The sequence below is a fragment of the Rhinopithecus roxellana genome, chromosome 21 (genome assembly GCF_007565055.1).
Source record: "Rhinopithecus roxellana isolate Shanxi Qingling chromosome 21, ASM756505v1, whole genome shotgun sequence".
NCBI classification, from domain to species: domain Eukaryota; kingdom Metazoa; phylum Chordata; class Mammalia; order Primates; family Cercopithecidae; genus Rhinopithecus; species Rhinopithecus roxellana.
The window spans coordinates 73,030,367-73,046,074 of NC_044569.1; the positions used below are offsets into that span (position 1 = coordinate 73,030,367).

Below are 15,708 nucleotides of genomic sequence, written 5' to 3' on the forward strand. Positions count from 1 at the left end.
TCAGAACTGGACACTTCTCAACTGCTTGTACCACAGCTTGCTGCCTGGTCTCCTCGCTTCTCCTATTCTCTAGCTGCTGTCACAGTGTTCACTTTAAAATACGAGTTCTGTCAGTTCTCCCTTCTGCTCAAAACCCTCCAATGGATTTCCATTGGGCTCACATACACAAATGAACCAAACCAAAAGGTGCCAAAATAAACAATCCTAGGGCACTTGCCACCCCCTAACGAGGCTCTCTATGATCTGTCCCTGATCTTCCCTCCTGTCTGAGCACTCTCTCTCCCTGATTCACTTTCTTCAAGCCAAACTGGCTTTCCGGATAGTCCTCAATATGCCCAGCATACTCTACCCCAGAAATCCACTTACCACCTCCTGGGCAATATATTTGACTGTTTGCCTCCCACTCCACTCCCATAATGCAGTTCTATGAACACAGAGCTGTCCATCTTACTCTCTGTTTGTCTCGCTATGTTGCCCAGGCTGAACCTGAACTGCTGGGCTCAAGTGATCCTCCTGCCTTAGCCTCTGGAGTGGCTGGGACTACATCCGTGTGCCACCGTGCCCAGCTGTTGTGTTCTATATCTGTCCCTCCTTTTTATCTCCAGTGCTCATCCCAGCACCTGGCATAATCACAAGACTTACGGAATGACTGCTGTAGAGGGTGATAATTCACCTACCCAACAGAAGTGTCACTGAGTGAGAGTTTCGCAGCTCTTTGGAGGAAAGGCACTATGTGAGGGCAAGGTTAAGTGACAAAGGTAAGAGTGACATTTGATGCCACACAGTGTGTAACAATGCTATACCTGGACTGAGTTGAGGTGACAATAGCCATTTAGTGGAAACCTGATGACGTGGGTCGAGTCGTGATTCCAGCCTGCATTGACAGAGTTACACATCACGTCGCCGATTTCTGGAAATACTTCTTCTATCAAGGATTTGTCACCGCTTAGTGTGATCCTTTCTCCGAGGTCTGGGGCCACACGCACGACGAGGCACTCACAGGGCCTTGAAAAGCGACCAGTTTCTCTGTCCTGTTTCCATCTTTCCATCTCCAACAACATGGGCTGAAGCTGAAAATATTTTGCCTCTTCATATAACAAAGTGTAGTCCTGGAAAAAAAAAAAAAAAAGGTATTTCACAGTGCAAACTGCAAACAAAGTACTGAACATGTCCACATCTAAGAGGTGATTTTTTCCACCTCTTGTTATGTCAATAATCAAATCTGCATGTGCGTTTTTCACTTGCGACAGGTTTGTAGAGGCTCAATTTGCATTCATTCATTCAGTAAGGATAAAAGGAGCTAAGCAGATTAGGGCTGGTCAGGCCTTTTTACATGATTTAAATCCGGTAACCCTCATCATTGCTCAGTGAATTAGGAACCATTATTATTCCCATTTGCAGATGAGAAAAATGAGATGTGAAAAGATTCACCCAAGCCTTGTTTCTTTTAGTAGAAAAAGTGTCTCTGGGTATTTCAAGTTTGATTGTGTCGGTGAGAACCCAATTTCTATCCTCTTGGATGGAACGCATACATTGACCAAGGGGAGGCACAACCTTGCCAATAGGTACCCTTCATCAGAAGCTCCGGGTCACCTTTGGTGGCTACAGGAGTGTGTGGGACAGAGATATGAGGCTAGAGACAGGCGGGGATGGGCACCTGGAGGGCAGGCACGTGGCTTTTACTTGAACTTGGGTGTTGATCTGTGATGGTTCGGGGGAGGCTGGTGGAGATCTGGAAGGCTAGTGTACTGCCCTGTGCCACCTGTTGGAGCTGCCATCATAGAGTCAGAGACATAAACAACATTAGGCCTCGACTCCTGCAAGATGTGCAATAAAGAAAACCTGTCCATTTCTGCATTTCTGAAAGCATGAACACCTGGTCTTTTGGCATGGTTTCCTTTCCTCCAGCCTTAAAATAATCTATTGAATTGAAACAGAAATCTAACAAAACAGGTATTAAAACACACACAGAAGCCACTGAATGGGAAGACAAAAGAGAATGAGGGGGAGGCAGCAACTCAGGAACAATGTTAACAAGCAGGTCAATGTTATGGCTAAACGTAGCTATGGCCACAATCATTTCTGGGTGTAAGATAAGTGGATACTTGTCTAGACACGTTGACTGAGAACATTTTAATCAGCTGACACAGGCATTTGTGCCTTCCGTCCATGGGCAAGAACTGGCAGGGGATGCCCGGTGCTTGCACTACAGCCAGTGTTGTAAACATGTGGTCCAGATGTCCAGATGGGTTAGAGCATGAGAAGCAGAAGATGACCATGGGATAATTATTTTTATTTTGCACTTTGCTTCTTCTCTTGCAAATCAAGCAATAGCAGTAGCAGCAGTAGGGGCATTATTCAACACTTTCAGAGAAAACAGCATGGAGAGATGAGAGTACTTGGCGGCCTTGAGGTGGGTAATCCACTTTCCATATAAAGAAACTCGGACCCAGTAGAAGATGCTGATGATGACACTCATCTCAGTGGAGTGGGCTGCTGCTTTATTCTGTCCTTTTCCTGGCAACCCCCTTACCACAGGAGTCTTGGTTCCTTGCAGGAAAGGAGCCCATTGCTCTGAAAATCTTCCTTGCACATGTTTCTACCTGCTTAGCCTCCTGACCCAGAGGAGATACTGTTTTGCTTTAAGGAGTTGAAAACTAGGCTGAGGTGTGGCCACTCTTAAGACAGGGCAGAACCAGGGCCCCTAGCCCAGCCTGAGGGGTAGGAGTGGGGAAGCCACTGCAGGTTCCTCCTGGTTCCACCTGGGATCCCCACTCCAGGGCTTTGTCATCTTGGCATCACACCAACTCTAAGATACTGACCTAAATACTTAGTTACCAAGATGACAGCTCTCAAGATTTTAAAACAGCAATGAGAGTTACACAAGAAAGAGAAGTGAGAACTTATGCTATTGCTTTTTATTTTCTTGTGAGATTTAATTACAAAATTTAGCACGAGGAAGGATCTAGACTCCAGTGAAAATATCACTTATCGGCTGGGCGCGGTGGTTCACGCCTGTAATCCCAGCACTTTGGGAGGCCAAGGCGGGTGGATTACCTGAGGTCAGGAGTCTGAGACCAGCCTGGCCAACATGACGAAACCCCATCTCTACTAAAAATACAAAAATTAGCTGGGCGTGGTGGCGGACAAAGCCCTGATCTCCCAATGTGTCCAAAGTGAATGAAGTGAATGAAGCTAACAGGACTTGGGGTTAGAAGTCCTCCCCACGCTGACCCTGAGTCCTCACCATCTTTTCTTCCCTCTAGGTTCACAAGCCACTTGTTTAATAATCCACTCTGAGGTCTGGCCCTGGATGGGCAGTGAGGCTCGCAACATAATGTCGCTCCAATTCCTTGTTACCTACTCTTGGAAAAGTCAAGAAACACTGGCCCTTTTCAGATTTTGGCCCTGCTCAGTGACCACTCTGGGATCCTGCTAGGGTTTATTAAAGCGAGAGTTCAGAAGCGCTCCTATGAAAATCGTGTTGCCCCTGGGCTATAGTCTCATGGGCCTAGCCTTGAACTGCTTTAAGCCACCAGGTGTTCTTTTATTCTCTCTTGACCATCCTGGCTCCATTTTTTCCTTTACTATGTTGTTCTATCTGGTCTCCAGAGTAGAGTCACTGCTGCGCCATGGGGAGCAGATGACAGAGAACTGCCAAGTGCTCATGCTTCTCTCTGGCGGCCGCTCACCATGCTGCCTTGCCTCTAAGCACTGGCCGGCTGGAGAATTGAAATGGTCCTTCTTGCTGCGTTACCATTTTCTGCACACGGTGCAGTGCACGCTGGCCATTCATTTTCTTGGCAGGCTCCTTGGTATCTGTCTTACTATCCTGCCTAACACCTGCGTACAGTTTCAGCTCATCAGAAATGAACCTGCAAAACAGTCAGTCCCGCTGGCTGCTGTCTTTAGAAACCTCCTTTCCTTCCTTAAACGGGATCATTTAACTTTACTCTCTAAGTACCATGCTTTTTAAAGTTTAGTGTGTTTTTGTTAGGTTCTCTGGCCTTGTGCTTATTTCCTTCAGGCCTCTGAATCTTCCAAAATCTTTCCTTAAGCCTTTGTTCTAATCTGGCAATGTCCTTTCTGGGGCTTTTATAAACTTGAGATGACTGGTCTCCTGTTTCCAAGGTTCTTGGTGGAAATAGGCAGGGGTTTATGTGGCAGCAGCAGGTTCAGCACCTGTTTCTCTGAAGGAAATGAATTCACAACATCCACTTTTCCTCCCTTCTGAGCAACGAGCTTTCAGCAAAGCAACTCAAGAGTGTGCTAGATGCTGTCACTCTTCTGCCCTGGTCTTATATCCATTTTATCTTCTCTGATTAAGAAAGCACCATCTGGCCAGGCACAGTGCTCACAACTGTAATTCCAGCACTTTGGAAGGCGGAGGCAGGAGGATTACTTGAGGCCAGGAGTTCCAGACCAGCCTGGGCAACAAAGAGAGACCCCATTTCTACAAAAAGTGAAAATGTCAGCTGGGTGTGGTGGCCTGGGCCTGTGGTCCCAGCGAAGTTGAGGCTGCAGTAAGCTATGTTTGCATCACTGCACTCCAGCCTAGGAGACCAAGAAAGACCCATCAAAAAAAAAAAAAGCACCATCCATATTTCTTGCTTAGCCCCATATACAGTTAAAGGGAAACCAGTTACTCACAGACCTATTATCATGTTTAAATCATTTCAAAATCTTAGAATACCATTTTCTTTTTTTCTTTTTTTTTTTCTTTTTTTTTTTTTTTTTTTTTGAGATGGTGTTTCACTCTTGTCGTCCAGGCTGGAGTACAGTGGCATGATCTCGGCTCTCTGCAACCTCTGCCTCCTGGGTTCAAGCGATTCTCCATCCTCAGCCTTCCGAATAGGTGGGATTACAGGCGCCTGCCACTATGCCTGGCTAAGTTTTTGTATTTTTGGTAGAGACGGGGTTTCGCCATGTTGGCCAGTCTGGTCTCAAACTTCTGACCTCAGGTGATCCGCCTGCCTTGGCCTCCCGAAATGCTGGGATTACAGACATGAGCCACCACGCCCGGCCTGAATACATATTTTTAAATAATTTAAGATTTACAATAATTTTACATATGAGCTTCCCTAAGATCCTGAGGACAGGTACATGGGACCAGAAAACAGACATGGGTGGTGGACTTCCAAATGCAAACAGGCCAGGTTTTGAAACTTCTGTCTTGATTAAATAATTGGAATTCAGAAAACATCCTCCCTAGAGGGAAGAAAACGATATATTCAGTGTAACACGTTCCTACTGCTGCTGTGAGAAATTACCACAACTTTGGTGGCTTAAAACAACACAAATTGATTCCCTTACAGTTCTCCAGGTCAGAAGTCGGAAATGGATCTCACTGGGCTGAAGTCATGGTGCCAGCGGGGATGCCTTCCTTCTGGAGGCTGTGGGGACAAATCCACTTCCTCATTTTTTCCAGCATCCAGAGGCTGCGAGAATTCCTTGGCCCATGGCCAGCAAGCACATCACTTCCCTCATCCCATCTTCTCTAACCCCGGCCCTCCTGCCTCCCTCAAATAAGGACCCCTGTGATTATACAGAGCCCACCTGGATTATCCAGGCTAATCCCCGCATCTCAGGACCCTTAACTTAATCACATCTGCAAAGTCCTCTTTGCCATGTCAAGCATCGTATTCACAGGTTCTGAGGACTGGGGCAAACTTCCCCTCACAGTCCATGGTTCCGCGAAACAGTTCAAAGGCTTATTTTCTGAATGTACCTGAGGTTTTAGTCAGTAGCTGACAGGTCCTTACACTCAAAAGGCAACTCAACTGTTATGCCTATTTCATTTTAAAACTGTGTGGGTGCCAGATGCCATGGAAGGCACCGTGAGCACAAAAAGGATTTTTCTCTGGGGAATGTCTCTAATACCTCCCAGGAGCTCTAGCTCTCCTCATCCCCAGGCTCAGGGCAGTGGGATCCTGCTCTTGGGACCCTCAGCAGTGGGTGGTTCCCTAGCAGGCAGGGCACCTATGTATCAGGGGTACCACCAACAAAGCAGGGATGCCAAGAAAATGAGAGGATTTTACCTTTTCCATTTCCAAAACAGCATCCAAGTAGTGGTCATCACAAGAAAAGACAGATCTCTGCAGCACTTACTTTCCTTTGGTTGTAAAGATTTTGTTTTTCTTGTCCGGGACGGGAGGTTGGGGGAGTGGCTACTGCAGTTTTTTCAGTGTTTGGGGTACTAAAGCTTTTAATTGCCCTGGCTTGAAATACTCCTTTGGGCTGGAATAATTTCTTTCTTTCTTTCTTTCTTTCTTTCTTTTTTTAATGGAGTTTCTCTCTCGTTGCCCAGGCTGGAGTGCAATGGCATGATCTCGGCTCACTGCAACCTCTGCCTCCCAGGTTCAAGACATTCTCCTGCCTCAGCCTCCAGAGTAGCTGGGATTGCAGGCACCTGCCACGAGGCCCGGCTAATTTTTGTATTTTTAGTAGAGACGGGGTTTTGCCATGTTGGCCAGGCTGGTCTTGAACTCCTGACCTCAGGTGATCTGCTCACCTCAGCCTCCCATAATGCTGGGATTACAGGCGTGAGCCACCGTGCCTGGCCCATTCTTTCTTTTCTTCAAAGCCTGGAGGGACTGGCCCACGTGCCCCTTTTCTCCTGCCACTCCTGGATACTTCTCACCAGGCGCTCGGTCCCCTCCCCATCCAGGGGCACTGACTCCCAGCTTCTCCTGACTACTCTTGTTTCCTGGGTCAAGGATACCCAGACTAGGATTAGTCTTGATGGCTACTGAAAGAAATGGAAGCAGCAGCAGTGTCCCGTCTATGCCCTGCCACTGTCTCCACTCCCCATCTTACAGACAGAAGCACACACAGGTGACCGTGCCAGGATGCTGATGGCGGGACGGGAGGCAGTCCCATCAGCATTCTGAAACAACACCCTGGCTTGGTAAGTCACGAGGACGCCACACTACAGGAGCTAGGCCTGATGTCTAGAGCGTGCTGAGGGTGGGGACCAGAGACACCATCAGAGATGGTGCTGGGGCTGGGGCTGGCTGCTCTTCCATCCTCCCAGTCCTGCCTCCGGGAAAATATCCTTGGGAGGAGAAAAGAGGGCATGGGCAGTACTAGACAGCGCCAGTCAAGAGACCACAGATACAGCCTTGGTGGCGGCAGCTGAGGCCATGGTCTGGGGCATGTCCTGAGTGGGCACTCCCGCAAGTACCGGTGAAGAAACTCCAGTGAGTGGGGGCCTACCCAGGTTGCCACTCTGCCTTCTCCGAGAAAGTTCTACCCACAGGAATGAGGACCTAGAAGCAATGTGTGTGTTGCCACATTGGCTAAAGGGCAGGCATCGGAGCCAAGCTGAGCCAATCAGATGGTGTCTCTGTAGGACCAAGGGAGGGAATAGAGGCCCTGGGCTTGCTGAGACTGGCACGTGTTAATGGCAGCTCCTGCAATTGAAGTCCTCAGGGCGGTCCTGGTGTTTCCACCCCTGAGAGAAAGCTTCCACTAATTCTATGAGATAAACTAGTAAGCGCTTCCTGTCAATACTCCCTTTAACTTTTCCTTAAGCTGGCGACTGGTTCTCGAGCAGGAGTAATTTTGACACTAGAGGGCATTTAGCAAGGTCTGGAGACACTCTTGGTTGTTGCAACCAGGAAGCGGGTGCTAGTGGAATTTGATGGGTAGGGAGGGATGCTGCTGAAAACCCTACATTACACAGGACAGCCCCCATCACAAAGAATTGTTTGGCCCCAAATGTTACTCTGAGCTTGACAGAGATCGTTTTTATTGCAGCCTAAGGAGCATGCAACTCACCTTGATCCAATGATCAGTTCATTCCTAGCATCATTAATGGTGGCTCAACCACATGCCGTTGCTACTGTGATGTAATATGAAGCAAACAGCATCACTGTGATGTATTCTCCCCAACATATCTAACTTAAACCCATCATGTCTTTAGAGATGACTTCCAGTTTACAGGAAATTAGGGGATAGATTCATGAGCTAAATTACACATGACAAGGCCCAGTCTCCAGCAAGTTGTAAAAGGCATTGTGGGGTCAAGCAGGGAAACTTGAATATAGTTGTGGAATTAGAGGAAATACTTGTTTTTTTTTTTCTTTTTTTTTTTTTTTTGAAAATGGAAAGGTAAAGGTTATTGTCCAAAATAAGCACAGGAAAAGATCCAGAAGGCTACTCACTAATGTTTTACCATTGGCAAGCTGAGTGGTGGGAACATATGGTATAGTTTTTTTTTTTTTCTTTTGGTTTGTTTATATTTTTAAATTTTCTACAATGTACATGTACTTCTTCTATAATATTAAAACGTTATTAAAAATAAACAATAGAGGTTGGATGTGGTGGTGGCTCACACCTGTAATCCCAGCACTTTGGGAGGCTGAGGCAGGAGGATTGCTTGAGCCCAGGAGTTTGAGATCAAACGACAGCAGCATAGTGAGACTCTGTCTCTACAAAAAATGAAAACTTAGCTGAGTGTGGTGGTGCAAGCCTGCAGCCCCAGCTATTTCGGGGGCACTGAGTGGGGAGGACTGCTTGAGCCTGGGAGGCTGAGACTGCAGTGAGCTATGAGCTATGATTGCACCACTGCATTCCAGCCTGGGTGACAGTGCAAGACCCTGTCTCAAAAATTTTTTTTCAAGGCTGGGCACAATGGCTCATGCCTGTTATCCCAGCACTTTGGGAGGCTGAGGTGGGTGGATCACCTGAGGTCAGAAGTTCAAGATCAGCCTATCGACATGGTGAAACCCCATCTCTACTAAAAATACAAAAGTTAGCTGGGCATGGTGGTGGGTGCCTGTAATCCCAGCTACTTGGGAGGCTGAGACAGGAGAATCACTTGAACCCAGGAGGTGGAGGTTGCAGTGAGCCGAGATCGTGCTATTACAATCTAGCCTGGGTGACAGAGTGAGACTCTTGAGGTCAGGAGTTTGAGGCCAGCCTGGCCAAATGGCGAAACCCCATCTGTATTAAAAATGTAAAAATTAGCCGGGCGTGGTGGCACATGCCTGTAGTTCCAGCTACTTGGGAGGCTGAGGAAAGAGAACTGCTTGAACCCAGGAGGCAGAGGTTGCAGTGAGCCGGGATCGTGCCACTGCACTCCAGCCTGGGCGACAGAGCAAGACCTCAAAGAAACCAAAAGACCCCAAAAACCACGTCCCTCCCAGGTAAAAGAGAAAACTCTGACGAGGAAGACAGCACCAATAGTACTGTTCGGGACGCGCAGACTCAAAGTTCCTCTGTGTACCTGTATTTGTGACTCCTGTAAACTGCACTGCTCCTGCTGATGCAATTCCATCCCCAGCCACCAGAGCGGAAGGACCCCTTCAGCTTCCGCTGCCCCTCCCAGGTTCCAGAACACCCTGTACTGTAATTTACAGCCTGTCACCCAGAGGTTCTGTGGGAAATGTTTTAAGGCCCTGGGATACGTGAGTTTCATTTGACATGCTTTTGTTTGTTTTTCCTCAAGCGTGGGTTACAGCTAAATCCTTAGCCAATTAAAGGGTGTGTTTGGTACTTAGGATTGATAAATAGCAGGTCTTTAAAGGCTCTGGAATCCTCAGGAAGCACGCGAAAGGTGCAGAGAAGCAGCTGTGCCAGTCCTCGGCAGGTGGGTGGGTGAGTCCTTAAGGAAACCGGCCACAGTTGAACTGCGTCTGGAAGTTTTTCCCTCCCCAGCATCTAACCTGAATGCTCTTGGAGGAAAAATAATGCCTGCTATGTAGGTTTATGTGCTGAGGGTTAAGCCAAAGTACATGCCTAAAATACCTGGCTCAGTTTCTGGAACATACTGCAACTAAAAATGAATGGCTATTATCATTTCTAACTGTAATTCCCCATATATTCAGTTTGTGATTCCCTGCAGCCTGCATCCTTTTTAATAATGGGAATTATAAATTAATATTATTCTGATAAACAGCACACAATGGTGATATTATATACATGTTTTGTATTTTCCTAGTCCTATATAACTTTGAAAAGAAGTGCATTGCCTACTCATATTTAGATCGCAGCTTCCTGCATCTCTTTTAACCCTTTTTTGCTGTATTTTAGTGAATTAATACTAAGCATTGATTATGTGCCCAACACAATGTCCTCTGGAAAAACAAAAATGTCCCTGCCTGGAGAATTGCTTGAACCTGGGAGGCAGAGGATGCAGTGAGCCAAGATTGCAACACTGACCACCTCAAAAAAAAAAAGAAAAGAAAAGAAAAAAAAAAAAGTCCTTGCCTGCAAGAACTTTAAAAAATGCAGCAAGGGCCGCGCGCGGTGGCTCAAGCCTGTAATCCCAGCACTTTGGGAGGCCGAGACGGGCGGATCACGAGGTCAGGAGATCGAGACCATCCTGGCTAACACGGTGAAACCCCGTCTCTACTAAAAAATACAAAAAACTAGCTGGGCGAGGTGGCGGGCGCCTGTAGTCCCAGCTACTCGGGAGGCTGAGGCAGGAGAATGGCGTAAACCTGGGAGGCGGAGCTTGCAGTGAGCTGAGATCCGGCCACTGCACTCCAGCCCGGGCGACAGAGCAAGACTCCGTCTCAAAAAAAAAAAAAAAAAAAATGCAGCAAGGAAGTGAAGATACATACACAAAATATCCAGAGTCCAAACATCAGGAAATAGATCAGCAGGTTTCAGATGAACTGGTGGGAGCCAGAGTCTAGTTTGAATGTGAATCTCACTCCACTCATCTATTTACCCATCCATGCGTTCATTTACTCACACCACAAATATTTACATGCTTAATATGTGGCAGGTGCTGAGCGTGTGGGACAGATGCTGCTGGCTAGCTTCCCCAACAGCCATTTCAACCTCTCTCCCTTGCCTATTTCTCTTACTACAGAGGCTAAAAATAAGCGGAAAAAAAAAAAGTTCCTTTCTCAGCCACCAAGGGGAGGCTCCGTTCTGGCCAATGAGCCACAAAGGGAAAGTCTTCTGTGGGATTGTCTGACAAGGACAGAGTCTTGTGAGTTGAAAAGCTGTCTGCCCCTTTTTCCCGCCTTGACTGAGGATGTGACGCCTGGAATGGCAATGCCTGGTGCTATGATGCAGTCACCATATGATCTTGAGGTGACAGGCATGAGGCCAGAATGTCAACACTGAGGATGGCAAAATGAAAAGACAGAAAGTCTCCTGGTCCTCCATAACACTGCTGGGCAGATACCTCTGCCAACAACCACAGGCCTCTGACTTCTCACGTGAGAAAAACGAATCTCCAATAGTGTAAGCCGCTGTTCATTGGCTGTTCCCACTCTTGTAGCTGGAAGCATCCCTACCTCACAGCTGGCCAGATGGTGCTGCACAGTGAGTGATAGACGCACTGCGTGTGCATGGAGAATCAGGGGTACAGGTCAGCCTAAGCTACACTGGGCCCAGGTAGGTTTGCTGGGGGATGTGGTGAAAAAGATGAGTCCTGAATTCCAGTAAAGGCCAGGGGAATGGCTGTGTAGGTGCACAGAGGGGCATTTGTCAGGGGGCAACAGGAGGGTGTGTCTGAGGGACAGAGAGAAGTCCTGTAGGGACATGTGGAGGGTGAGAGTGGGTGAGGTGGGCAGAGGCTAGAGCCTTCTGGGCCTTGTGGGCTCTGAGAGGGATGTGGTGCTTTGCTCTGTGAGACAGAGGAATGAATGGAAGAAACCGTGGCTGCTCATTTCTGCTTGACCCTCTGACTCTGGGAGGACGTGCAGCTCTCCAGGAGAATGCCTTGAAGACACAACAGAGGCGAGCATACGGCCCCCCCCCCCAGGTCTCCTGCCTGAGTCACTACATTCCTTAAGAGATACATGACCCTAGTCCTTGCCTTTTCTTCCATATGAGATAACGTCTGACAGGTTGGTGACGACGCTTCTGTAATCTATAACACGCTGTACTCTTACACCCAAAGCTCGATGTATTCTGCTTGTGGTGTCTGAGCAAGCATCATGTGATTTTCTGTGTACTGAACCTCCACCGCCTGTATACAAGCTGTGGGCTGAAATCCTGTGTAGGACCTCAGTAAGACTTCTGAGTAAAACTAACTTTAATTCTTGAAAAGCTTGGTTTATCTTCTTCATTCCACAGTTTCAGGAACAAGAGAAAGTCCCTGCAGAGTTTCAAGCAGGAGCAACTCCTGATACAGTATCCTTTTTAAAAAGTGTCACATGGTCAGGGATGGGGTAGGAGATAGTGGCAGGGAGAGAGAGAGGTGGGTGTAACTGTCAAAGCACTAGAGGAAGGATCCTTGTGGTGATGGAACTGTTCCGAACCTTGACTGTATCAGTGTCAATATCCTGGTCGTGATAGTATTTTGCAAGATGTTATTACCGGGGGGAGCTGGGTAACACAGCATCTCTATTATTTCTTACGACTGTATGCAAATCCATAATGATGTCAAAATTAAAAGTTGAATTTTTAAAAAGCGTCTCAGTTTCTACGCAGAGAATGAGTCAAAAAGGGGTTAAGAGTGGGAGAGTGGACTCCAATTATGAGCCATTCCAAGGAGTCCAGAGAGCTGCTGGGCCTTGGGCTAGGGAGGTAGGATGAGGGCAGTGGATTGATTCGCGATGCGTCCAGGAGGTTAAGATGACGGACGCACTGACAGATCACGTGTGGGAGGCGAAGAAGAGGAAAAAGTCCAGAAGGACTGCAGGTTCCTTCCTTGAGCAAGTAGGTGGATCTGGCATCTTTTACTGAGATAGGATACAAAGGAAGAGGAGCAGATTTTGTTCCTGGTGGTGGTGGTGGCAGAGGGGGAGGCAGGCAGAGGGAGCTCATTTTTGGGCATGTAAAGTTTAAAGAGCGAATGAACTATCCAGGCAGGGATTCTGGGTCAGTATTTGGAAATGCGATCAGCTAAACATGAGGTGATTTTCATATTTGTACTAACCAAACCTTCTCCTGATGAAGTCCAGGCTATATATAACTTAGCAAAAAATATGCAATCCTATGGCAGTTTTTCCTTACTAGTATACATGTCTGTAGCTGTGATGATTTGACTTCTTTTTTGACAACTTTATTTTAAAATTGTTATTTTATTGTTTTATTTTAATGACCTAAGTCAAATGTGAATGCCTGCTCATTGTAAAAACTAATGATAAAATTCATACCAAAGCATATGGAACTAAAAGTGAAAAATTCTCCCTTACCCCTTTCCAATTCCACTGCCTTTCCTCTAGGGAAACATGAGGGAGTAAGAAATCATTCCCCCAGCTCTCCACATCATGCTTTGGCTCTTCTCTCTACAAGAGCTTACTTGCTCCCCAAAGTGGGAAAGGGTCCAGAGCTGACTGGGGAGCGCCTGACATTGGTGGGGCCAGGTTGGACTAGTGGCCGGTCACTGCTGCAATCTGTGCCCTGAGCAGGGAGCCAGCTTCCTGACTCCTCTTCCTGTCTCCATGTGCGGCAAGCACCTGCTTTCGAGAACAGGCCTGGTTCTCTCCCTAGGTCTCTGTTTCACCTGCAGCTGCTGTGGGATGCTGGCCTGCTCTCTTCAACTATGCTATTCATCAGCTGTGGCCTCGAAGACGTGGGGCTGCTGTCTAAACCCAGTCAGTTCCCTTGATCATGTCTGAGAGTGTGTGACCCCAGGTGCAGACTGAGGGCTGGAGGTAGAGACCGCACTTTGGCCTTGGGCCTGCAGAGTGTTGTCTAATTCAGCTATTATCTGAGAGCCCTGGATAAAATTTTTTCTCAAATTAATAAAGTAGCCTGGAGAAAAAGGCAGGAAAGAGGTTCAAAAGTTGTCATGCCAAGAAAAAACTGTATACACTACGTTGAAAATTATCCTTGAACAGCCTCTAGGAAGATACCATATTAGAAACTGCTCCTTGGAATACCATGCAGCCATAAAAAGGAATAAGATCATGTCCTTTGCAGGGATATGGATGAGGCTAGAAGCCATTATCCTCAGCAAACTAACACAGGAACAGAAAACCAGACACTGCATGTTCTCACTTATAAGTGGGAGCTGAACAATGAGAACACAAGGACACAGGGAGGGGAACAACACACAATGGGGCCTGTAGGGGTAGGAAGAGGGAAAGCCTCAGGATACATAACTAATGCATGCGGATACATAATTAATACCTAGGTGATGGGTTGATAGGTGCAGCAAACCACCATAACATATGTTTACCTATGTAACAAACCTGCACGTCCTGCACATGCATCCCAGAACTTGAAATAAAATAATAATAATAACAACAATAATAATAAAAAAGAAACCGCTCCTCAATATGCTTCCTTTCCTGAGCTGGAAGAGATCACTACTGATGAAGCGGATTTTGCTTAGGAGCCATGTTGCACAAACCAAGCCCGCATGTCTTCAAACCCTGGAATCAAGCTCAATGCAGTGAGATGCACGCCATTGAGGGGGCCTTGGGAACTGCCCTTGGCTGGGAGCAGTGGGCTCCTGCGCCTTCCTCAGGCTCATTCCAGGGCTGCGGGAAGCTCATTCACTGGCTGCAGTTATTACACTCTATTTTCTTGCCAATTGCATATAGTTGTTTCCATGTAAAATAAACGTGCACATGATGCAACTCCTCTGTGCTCTCTTTTCCATTTGGCTAATAATCCTTGGCATGTGCCCCACTGTTCAAAATCCTGAAGGAGAAGATAAATAAGGGGCCCCTGAGCTTCTTATTTACTTGGGATCTACCCTTCTGAATCTTTTTCTACGCATTTATATATGCATACATACTTGATCTTTTACATAAATAGAAACATACTATACATATGGTTCTGCAACTTAATATTTTCACTGAATCATGGAATTATGGGATTTCCCCCGCACATATCAACAGATATAGATCTAACACATCTTTTAAACTAGTCCATAGTATGGATAGTCTGTAATATTTGTAACCATCTGCCACTGCTGAACTTTCTTTTTTAGAAAGTCCAGTTTTTGCTATTATAAACATGACTATAATAAACATCCTACATATAAATATCTTTACATATTTATGTGAATATTTCTAGCAGATCAAAGAGTATGTATATTTGAAACTTTAATATTTACTGCTGAATTGTCCTCCAAAAATGCTTCCCTAACACTGTATATTATACATCTTTTAAATTGTTGTCAATCTAATGGATAAAAGGGAGTATCTCATTTTATTTTTGTTTCTTCGATACAAAAGAGACTGAATGCCTTTTCAAATGTTTATTGCCAATTTCTGTCTTTTCCTTTGGGAAAATTTTGTTGATAGCTAAAAAATTTGTTCCACTGGGTTGTTTGTATGTTTCTTATAGATTTTTAAGATAGATCTTTTAGGATGGGTATTCATCTTTTGTTGCAAATATTTCTTATGGTCTGACACTTATCTTTTATTTGTATATGATGTCTTTAACTCAACTATTTTTTTTTTAAAGGATAGCTTCTGGGTATGAAGTCTCATTTAGACAGGCCCTTTCTGCCTCAAAATTATACTTCTAGAAATTTCTTTGTATTTTTTCCTAAAACTTTTATTGCTCTTGTTTTTGTCTTTATTTCTGAAATTCTGTGAATTTATGATGTAGGACAGGGCTCTAGCTTTACAATTCCCTCAAATGTCTCAGTGCTGATCGTCTCAGCGCCTACTACTGACTATTGCTTTCTTTTCCCACTGATGTGAAATGCCACCTTTACAGTACATCCAATTCCTGTGTACCTGTACATCTATCTCTGGACCCTACTCTTCTCCATTGATTGGTATATTTCAGCGCTGTCAGAACCACACCTTTAAATTAATATAGCTCGAAAGTCTGTTT

The 15,708-nt window shown here is 46.1% G+C and overlaps 1 protein-coding gene across 4 annotated transcripts in view; it reads right to left on the reverse strand.

Moving 5' to 3' along the window:
* The window catches only part of KCTD1 (potassium channel tetramerization domain containing 1), a 199,906-nt gene that overhangs the window by 3,836 nt on the left and 180,362 nt on the right, over positions 1-15,708 (reverse strand). For all 4 annotated transcript variants that reach the window (XM_030926134.1, XM_030926133.1, XM_030926135.1 and 1 more), the window contains exon 4: positions 804-1,109. In XM_030926134.1, coding sequence (XP_030781994.1) covers positions 804-1,109 — 306 coding nt within the window. The remainder of the gene's footprint in view (positions 1-803; positions 1,110-15,708) is intronic.